At 37.0% G+C, this 10,295-nt stretch overlaps 1 protein-coding gene across 1 annotated transcript; it reads left to right on the plus strand.

Annotated features, from left to right (window-relative positions):
* Positions 1–6,606: 6,606 nt before the first annotated feature.
* On the plus strand, positions 6,607–8,578 carry LOC108367514 (uncharacterized). Its single transcript, XM_017622138.1, has 2 exons — positions 6,607–7,582; positions 7,650–8,578. The coding sequence occupies exons 1-2, from the start codon at positions 6,607–6,609 to the stop codon at positions 8,576–8,578; spliced, it is 1,905 nt and encodes a 634-aa protein (XP_017477627.1).
* The last annotated feature ends 1,717 nt before the right edge of the window (positions 8,579–10,295 follow it).

Genomic DNA, 10,295 nt, shown 5'->3' on the forward strand with positions numbered 1-10,295 from the left:
TAGGATGAAGACTAATATTTGAATAGCTATTAAGATTAAGATTAAGATTAAGCTTAAAATTAAAATTAAAATTAACATTAAAGTTAAGATTAAGATTAAGACTTAGATTCATGTTCAGATTAAGACTAAAATTAAGATTTAGATTAAAATTAAAGCTAAGATCGAGATTTGTATTAAGATTAAGATTAAAATTGAGTTTAGGATTAAAAAAGATTGAGATTATTATTAAGATTAAAAACCTTATAAATATTGGTATTAAGATTAAGATTAAAATTAAGAGTAAGATTAAGATAACATTATAATTAGCATTAAGATTATGATTAAGAATAAGATTAACATTAAGATTGAGATTGATATAAACATAATTGTATATTATTATGCAGAGAAATATTGTATGGTAGTACGAGTAGATTTTACTAGATTTTTTTCGGAATACTCATTTAATTAATTTTATTTCACTTAATTAAATTTAATCTAATTTTATTCTATTTTATTTTGGCTCATTTAATTTTAATTTTTTATATTTGGTTTTAGCTTATCACTGAAAAAAGCCATTTACATGAAAAATTCTAAGTATTTAATATGATTTGTATTTTAAAACCGCTTCCGAAAGAAGCTTTGGACATCCTTCCATTGAACTTAAAATACCTCCAAATTAGACAAAGATCATTACCCAACTAAGGTAATTATTTCAAACTGGTTGTAACCTCACTCACCAAACGAAAATGAAAAATTGTTAATACGAATTCCAGCAATTAGCCACAAATGACAAAACAGCAACTCCCATTCGTTGTGCCCTATTTGGTACTCTACGCCAGCGACTGCAACTAAATCAGTTTTAAGTCTCTTATGGATTCCTTCATTATTCGAAATCGCCAGCCAACTAGCTCGGTCATAAGCGCATTTCAAATAATATTGTAGCAACGCTCGAATTAACCGAATTGGGGAAAACAACGCTGCGGCAACGCTACGTTATAAATGGAGCGCATTTTTGGCGAACAGCAGCAAATTAGTCGCACTGTTTAATTTGTCAATTGTGGATTTGCAATTACGATTGCATATTTCGTGGCACGCGAGTGAGTGAGCGGAGGGGACAATCGCGTACTTATTGGATTACTTTTTATTCGGTTGGCGGTTTCATTAAATCTGTATGGTGTAAATAGAACTAAACGTACGTATTAGGCCATACGAGCCCGCGTAGCCTATCTACAAAAAAAAAAGTTGTTTTGAGTAATAAGAACTTGTAAATAAGAAATACTGTCCTTTACTGAAAAGTTCATTGCACCTATGTGACGCTACCTATTATATGAAAAGGGAGCTAAAGGGCGTGCCTCGGGCTATTATCGTTTCCGTTCGAGTATTATTTTTTATTTACTTTTTTGATACTCATTATTTTTATCCATGGTACGGCCGCAAGGAGCGCGCCCTCCGGCTGAGAGAGGCCCATACGTGGCAGGCAAGCAAATTCGAACATGCAGCAATACTTAATGAAATAAAAAGAGGCCGGCTCAATGTACTTAATTAAGGCCACCATAGAAGCCAGCACTGATAACATTACGCCTGTTTGGATCTTCAATACGAAAGTGTCCATTAGGTTCCCGACCATGGAAGAAGGGGATGCAGGACCGCCAGTAGTAGAGGGGGAATATCCATCTACACTGATGGTTCATAGATGGAACAAGCATTCGGAGCGGGTGTCTACTCGAAAGACCTGCAGTTCAACCGGTCCTTCCGTCTACCTAACGACGGCAGTGACCTTCAAAGGGAGATCTATGCTAAGATAGGGCGGCTGGTATTTTACTTAGTAGTAGAGCTCCAAAAGACAAAGCAGTCACATGAAGCCATCGGACATCTCAATTAATTGCAGAATGTACGAGTTAGCTTATTAATCTAATTTTAACCCATCATAGCCATCAAAGTGAGGGTTGGGATATAATTATACTTAGTTCTATAAATTGGTCAGTGATAGAAAAAATTGGTTTTTTGGAGCCTTCGGGGAATATTTTTTTGTGGTCTGAAAACGTTGAATACTAAAAGAGTAATTTAAAAAACTGAAAATAATAAAATGTCAATTATTTTAATATCAAAAAGTTATCGTATCCCCCCTCATAAATCCCGAAAAAGATACTAAAAAAATTATCACGCGTTTGATTGATTTTGGGTAGTGGTAGTGGGTAAGGGTTTATTTGCCTTGGTAGCTCTTTAGACTGTCTTTGATTGAGTCGTCTCCAAAAACCCTAAGCAAAGTACTCGTCTAGTGCTCTCAATGCTTGAGATAAATAGCTGCCTAATAATGAAATCCTGCCAGAGATACCTTATCTTTACGGCACATACAGCGATCGGCGCTCTAGCATAGCTCATTCGCCACTACGTCTCACACCGGCGGGCTTGCTTTTTTTTCTGGTATGCTTGCATTAATACTTTGGGCTGTAAAACCACATACATATGTTTGCACATTAAGATGGTAAAAAAGGTAAAATCAGAGTTTTAATGTTCTCAGCCCCTGTGATTGTTCTACAACGAAAATAAATATACCCGTTTTTCAGTTATTATAAAAAAGTATCTAGAGGTCGCTCAAAGCGGTTATTTAAACATTTTATAAAATTAACTATTATTTTTTGATTTCGAAATAAAAGAATAGGTATTTGTTTTCGATATAGAGCAAGCCTAGAAGAGGAGAGCATTAAAATTTGGGCTTTAATTTTTCCACATGCATTTTTGAACTACCCTAATGTAGATAGACGACTGAAAACCTAAAAACAATTCACATTTGTTCGCATGTACGAAATTTCACATCTCTATTGCAACACGACACAACACACACACAAACACACACACACACACACACACAAGCGCACGCATTTCCATTTTCGATTGCATAAAAGCTCGACGCCGTAAGTGGCAGATTTACACGAGAAAAATCACACGAAAATGTAATAAGCAAAATGCTAAAACAATAAACTTATGTTCACAGGGAGCATGTTTGCTTGCAAGAGTGTGCAAGTGTGAATTTGCACTTTTCATACGTGCAATTTTTCGAGCATATTCAAGCAATATGCCATCCGTTACTGTTACACTGTTGCATGCAACATTTTGCCGCAACACATAAAATGCCGGCGCCGTGAATGATTTGCGGCATTGCATGTCACGTTGATTATGTCCCTGTAGGGAAAATCTTTAGTTCTGAACTGGTGCGCTTCTAATACATTCAGACCCGCAGTACTGGTACGCGATAAATCTCTTTTGCATGCCAACAACTAGCGAATTTAACATGGCGATGTCCTAGGATGTGTCAATTGCCCCACGTTGTATGCCTTTTTCGATAGTACCGAACTAGTCCTAAATGCTACAGTTCCGAACTAGTTCTAAAATCGACAGACGAAAGAAAAAAGTATCGTGATTTTTCAATCTTTTCGGTTTTTCCGTGTTAATTATTTTCATACATTATTTATATACCTTTGGCTGTAGTTGAGTTTGAGAGGTGCTTATTTTGAACGCGTGGGGATTTAGTTACTATCGGACTGGTTCGTTTTTAGCGTTAAAGATCTTGTACGGAACTAGAAATTTGATTCACTAGTCCGCGGTTTCCCTGCAGGGGTTTTACACGTACTATATTTGTAACATGTGAGCTTGTGTGTGTGTGTGAGAGATTTTGGAATATTTTTTGTTTTTATTTGAAAATTTTTGCTTCGTTGTAATGCTGAAGTGTGAAGAATTAGCAACTTAGTGAAGCCACTCATTGCTAGGCATTAATTACGATTGCCTAACAATTGACTATGCAATCAGTGATGGAAATTTTCAAGCAATGCTGAGGTTTAAATTTTTTTGTTGTGTGTTTATAGTATGACTGATACATATTAACTGTGTCTGAATATGCTAGTGACCTCATTGTGGCGATTACTGGAAAACTTAATTTCAAAGTTGATGTGTTTAGTCAGAATTAAAAGAGATCAGAGTGTCAGTGAAGAGCAGTCTGGCATAGTGCATGTTTTTAGTTTCATCAAATTTCAAATCACCCTATACCGATGAAAAAAGTTCTTAAGTAAAAAAAAAAAAAAACTTTACCACACATCTACAGGTAAGGTCTTTAATTTGACCTCTAATTTTTGAAATCCCTTTACACACATGTATTTCAATAAACTGATGAACTTATATGAATTTGATTGATGTTCGATGGCAACCCTCCTGAATAAATGAATAATTTTAATGTATCTTTGTAAACACGTAGCAACCCTCTTCAAATATTCCAAATGCTCAAACTAAAGGTTTCTTAACATTCTTTTGTTTGACTACGGTATTTTTATATTTCATATACTTTTTGTATTAGTTAATTAAGTTAAACCTTTCAAACAGGTGGCAGGCCTCTTCAAAAGTATTTTCAAGCTTAATGCTTGTTGATTCTCCTTCGTCTGACATTGCGATACATATTTAAATTAACTGATGAATTAAGTGGAATTTGATTTTTTAAACATGCGGCAACCCCGCTATTTACAGTTCAGAAATAAAAGTTTTGCAAACCCCCTTCGACTGATACCCATATTTTAAACTTACTAAATAATTTCAATTTAACTTTTTAAACAGGTGGCAACCCTCTGTCAACATCTCAAAGATATTCTTAGCGTTCAAACTAAGGATTTCTTAACTCTCCTTCGTTAGACATCCATATTTTGATATTTCGTATATTTCAAATTACTACTTTCTGCAACCCCTTTCATTTGGTACCCATATGGTGATACATATTTTTTTTACCTAATATGATTTTTTAAATAGGTGGCAACCCTCCTATAGCTAAGAAACAAAGCTTTTCAAAACCATTTCGGTTGATACCCATTTTGTAATAATTGATTTATTTTTTTTAATAATTTGAATATAATTTTTTAGAAGGTGGCAACTCTTCGAAAAAATAAAACCTTATGTGCAGTCCAAGCAATTTAATTTGACTACTCATTTTGGAAAATCGAACGAACGGCGCAGATATGATGACATTGATTAGTAAATAATTTGAATTTAATTGTTCAACAGGTGGCAACTCCTTTCCAAAAAATGAAACCGGTCTGCACATTTTCAGGCCAAGCGCTATAATTTGACACCTCATTTTTGAAAGTCGAGCGAGCAATGCAGATCTTTTAACCTGAACAAAAAATGCCTTCGCGTATTATATATATAGATACTATGGACCATAGTGAGTTGCGCAATGATAAGACCACAAAATATTGATAAATTTTGACTTTTTTCAAATTAATTTTATTTATTTTTTCCAAAATTTTGTTCTTTCTTTAACAAAAACCATATAAACTCAAGCTTCAAACTTTTGTGCCGAATTAAAAAAAAAATCAAATTTTCATTAAAATTTTACACTTTTTGTTCAAAGTTTTTAGAAAAGTTTTGGGTATGCAATTTTATAGCCCATTCAAATCTGGTAAAGTGCAAGTTTAAATGGCTACAATGGCGTTGGCAAGTTGCGTTGATTTTTGGCAATTTTTTTTGTTGACGGTGTTGTGCATTTTCTTCAATTTCGCATTTTTTGTATACGTGTCGAGGAAAATGCGCAACACCGGCAATAAAAAAGAATGATTAAAAACAACGGTAGTTTGTAGCCACTTCGCTTTTTATCTGCGGCATCTTCTAAGCAAGAAACGGTGCTGCCTTCGTTGGCAGGTGGCAAGGTGAATTCAAAATAAGGTGATAACAGGAGTACATATAAAGAAATTTCATGTATTTTGTTTTTGCTTTAGCGGCATCAAATGGCAAAATCATGAAGAATATGTGTCGAAAGCGTATACAAATAAATCAATTCACCAAAGTATTGAAGTCAGAAAACCATAGAAAATTTCACAAAATCTGGCTAGTTTCTAGATAATTGAAGCTGCTGAAGAAATAAAATCACTGATGAGATAGCCAACTTTAGCTTGGAAATGCAAACCAATGAGCGGCACAACCTCTATAAAATAAAAAGTTCTAAGCTAGTTCTGAAAGCCACATCAAATTGTTGATGGACCCAACGAGTCCAAATATTTCGATTACCATAGGTCAGTTTCTCAAAGTCTGGTTAACACTAACTGCAGATTGAACCTCGTTTTCGACGTGTTCGACCCCATAACATATAACAGGGAGTCGATAACGCTATTTAACCTGTAGTTAGTGTCAACCAGACATTGAGAAAGTGGCCCTAAAAGTGCAAGCTAGCACGAAGATAAAGACTTATTAATGCAAATCCTTTTATGCCGATACCCCGGTCTCCCGCCAGATACATATATCGCCTTTGAGAATATTTCGGTTTTCAGTCAAAGTCGACTCAAATATTTCCCATAGGTTGGCCTCCAAGCGTAGGTGAAGCAGTTGGAAATTCTTGATTTTATAGCCTCATAGGAAAGAATTTCAAGAAAAAAAAATTCTTAGTGAAAGCAAGCTTCTAATTTATTATCAAGGCGCAATTAATCACTCCACCAACTCTTCAGCTGACAAGGAAAACGTAATAGAAAAAATATTGAAAACAAATTTGAAAGACTACAAAACATCAAAAAATTATAAAACAAACAAACTAGAATTGGGTTTACACAGAAGAAAATTTGGAGTTTTTGGAAAATTTTTTGATTTATACGACAGATGGATACGAATAGAGATAATCAGCAGAAAGAAGAAACACAGGATGGGGAAAAGGATGACGACGAGGACGCACAAGCAGAAAATAAACACCAAACGGAGAGAACTAACGCATGTCCATCTCCAACTGATAGCTTAGATCGTGCCAGCGAATCGGAAAAAGACACAGACACCGAGGATGATGAAGATAGTTTGCACGTTGTGTCCAGCGTAAGAGAGCTAAAACCTCCGCTGGCTGTAGTAATTCTAGAGGGCACACACACAACAAGCACGACCACGGAAACGTTGGCGAGTATGACTAGCACTGCGAGAATGCAAAATTACGTAAACTTCGAGGAGATAGTTGAAGAACTCGACATACACACGCCATCCACGAGTCAAGTGGTGGACAATGTGAGGGAGTATGTTAAGCAGATCGAAAGTCGGTTGGAGGATGAAGAAACCACTGTGTGCAACTCACCGCGACATGCAACATCACCACAGCCCAGCGCTGTACAAATTGTAGAGCTTCCAAGAGAAACGCTTACATTGGCGACCATCAAAGGCGCATCGCAGCCGATCTTTACCGACAAACCAAGCGAGGAGAGCGAAATCGAACGCACCGCAAATAACGAAGTAGAACGCATTGTAGCTGAGAATTTAACGCCAACTGCTATGCGCGAACGACCCGATTTTCATCAGGTGGAGCGCGAAAATCAAGAGATCGCCGAGCGTTTTAAGCAAATCATGGAAATGTTTGACAGTTTCACCAAAAATCTCGAAAGTCTTGAAATGCCAGCTATAAAAACCGCAGAGAAAAAAGAAGCGGAAAAGTCAGCGTTGCCATTGCGCAGGCGCCTAAGCTTCAAGGGTTTACACAGCGCTGAGTTGGCTGCGGCCGAACATGCCGGCGGCGTGAGCAGCAGTAATGTGTATAACGAGTTCTGTGTAGAAGTGCATGGCGATCGCAAAGATAATGCTGCGTTAGCCGCAGCGAAAGGTAAGAGAAAACAAGTAGATTGATTTTAGCATTAAAAACAACAAAGAAATTAATTTGCAAATTGCAGAAACCACGACGAAGCAAAGTCTTGCGCACAAATTCTACCACCAATCTAGTGCCGGTAGTAGCGCGCAACCGCGAAAGACTGAAGCCGCTTTGGATCCAATGTGTCGCGACATAGCCACCACAGTCAGTGGCCTGGAGTTGCTCAGTGAAGAGCCACAACCGTGGTCGCACACCACAAAACCGCGTGCGTTGAAGCTAGGCGCACAAGACACGCAAAGTTTCACGACCATCGGTTGTCAAACATCTGCCGACTACTTGCAAGCGCAAGCGACTTCCTCAGCCAGCACGTCCTTTTGCAATTTACCATCATTTTCGAAAGACTACTCACCGACTGATGATGGCATTGTCAATGCGCTCATTATTGATAGCATAACTGAAGCATCCACCAGCTCGAACGCAGCAGCTGACATCCGCTTATTCACGGATGTCACTGGCGACAGCGACGTTACTGTCATAAAAGCGCAGCGTAAAATTATTGCCACATCCGATCAGTCGGCATTGGTGAAGATACGCGAACCCCCTACAATAGTTAATTTACCGGATGATACGAACGCGCCGCGCGTCACCTCCGTTGTCAACGATGCCACACCGATCGATGCGCCCTGCGAACGCACCTACCACACCATACACATCGAGGCCAACTCCACGCCCTCGTCGAGTGAGTTGCGTCGCGCGCCATTATGCTCTCGCCTCTGGAATGTTTTTACCGATTTCTGTGCCGCTGTCTGCCTCTGTCTACAGGTTAATAAGGATTGTCTTTTCTGTTTGGGTTTCTTTATTGCATTCGTTGTAAGCGCTTCATTTTTGACGGCTTTCTTCTATCGTACCTTGAGCATTAATCCACATCTAGTTCAAGTGCCAGTAGCACCGCCACACATCGCCGGCCATGTGAACGCTTTGCAAAATATGCAAAGTGATCACCCTTTGTAAGGGCTGTAAATGGGTGGCTGTTTGCGGAGAGATAGAAATAATTAGTAGTAGAGCTTTCACCGCCAGTTTGAGGGTGCTTGTTATGTGAAAGTTTGCGGCTGAGCTTTTGAACTGCAGTTGTGGATTATGTGTTGTGTTAAATTTTTTGTACTTCAGTTTGATCAGTCTATGTGCTTTGTAAATGTATGTATGTGTATGAGTTTATTTTCGGATAAGCATTCTTGTTCTTCCTCGCATATGTAGGTGTATGTAACGTAAGCTTTTTCTTGTTGGTATATCGACTTGCTAAAATTTGTCTTATTTTACTGTAAATTGTTAAGTTATTACTTTTCTAGTTTGTGGAGCACACAAATTTATGCTAATTGATAACATATACATACATACATACATACCACGCATATTTAATATAATTTGTCATTAGAAAGGCCACTATTCATGGCTAGCGGAAAAGGAGATGGAAGCAAAGTTATGTTTTGAATAAATTTATTGTGAAAAACTAGCAACCTAAATTAGTTTCTTATTAAAATTTTTTCGAGGTTGTTTCGGCGTCAGTATCTAAAGGCTGGCAGACTTCCTCTAGTTTCAGTTTCTTACTTCTTTGTTTTTTTTTTAATTTTTCTGTGGCGAATTCACCATTGTCATTTAATTTTAACACGTGAGATTTAGTTTTCTTTCGCGAGTTTTATTTTTGGTACCCCAATTTTTATTTTTTTTTTGCACCGGAGTTTCACTTTTTATTTTATACACGGGAATATCATTTTGTATTTATGTATGTATATTTTACTATATTATATATTTATTTATTTATTATATTTATTTATATTTTGTTTTCTATTTAATTTTTTACTCATATTTTTTGAACTACCATTTATATTAAGTGAAATTGCTCTTCTAATTTTCGTCAACTATTCCGAGGACCTTCCTTGTTGTTTCTGTTTCTTTAAAGTGCTCCGAGTACACTGTACATCTCACACGAAACTCACTTTTACCTTTCCTTTTTTTTTTTTTTGTTTGCCTACTCGAAAAACACTTCAGACACAATTCCTGGACAATGCACACAACAGTGACAATGAATACAACCAATTATCCTGAAGTACTATATCTTGTTGCATCATTACGCTGCTCATGGAAGTTGAGGTTTTCCAAAAAAGCAGCAACACATACAGACACAAAAGTTGATGGAGGTGAGCTGGCAACAGAATTGCAAGTGCGAATAATTTCTAGTTTTTTTTTTTTACTAACTCAAGTACTGAGCTTCACATACACATAGTATACGAAGTAAAAAAGCGTGCCTGCCACTTCTGAGAACTTTTCGTTTTTAGTTGTCGCACGTTCATTTTTCAGTAAACCAAAAGTGATATGAATGTACATATGTATTGAGAATGGAATGGAGAGGAGCAGTCAGGTAGAAAGGTAGTTGAAGCTGCAGCTGTAAATTGGTTGCCGCAACAACTGCAAAGGACTATACTCGTGAAACGACAGGCTGACAAGTGAAGCGGCGATACAAAATATTTGAGTTGGCATAAGAATTGTTAGAGATTATAATGCATATTGGAGTTTTAATGTAAAATGGGTGTTTTATTGCCTTAATTTGTCTGAACTAAACATCGACTCATTGTAACGAAAATCCCTTCAATTATAAGCATATTTCTTCTACTCCCTTCATCAGTACGTCAAGTTCCCGAATATAGGCCTACATTACTCCATCCTCAATAAT

Source organism: Rhagoletis zephyria, unplaced genomic scaffold (genome assembly GCF_001687245.7).
Source record: "Rhagoletis zephyria isolate East Lansing unplaced genomic scaffold, Rhagoletis_zephyria_1.1 Rzeph_scaffold_00046, whole genome shotgun sequence".
Classification (NCBI taxonomy): Eukaryota; Metazoa; Arthropoda; class Insecta; order Diptera; family Tephritidae; genus Rhagoletis; species Rhagoletis zephyria.

Coding starts and splice junctions, on each gene's coding strand:
- LOC108367514 (XM_017622138.1), top strand. CDS start 6,607: ATGGATACGAATAGAGATAATCAGCAGAAAGAAGAAACACAGGATGGG. Junction 7,583..7,649: donor TGCGTTAGCCGCAGCGAAAG/GTAAGAGAAAAC, acceptor TGCAAATTGCAG/AAACCACGACGAAGCAAAGT.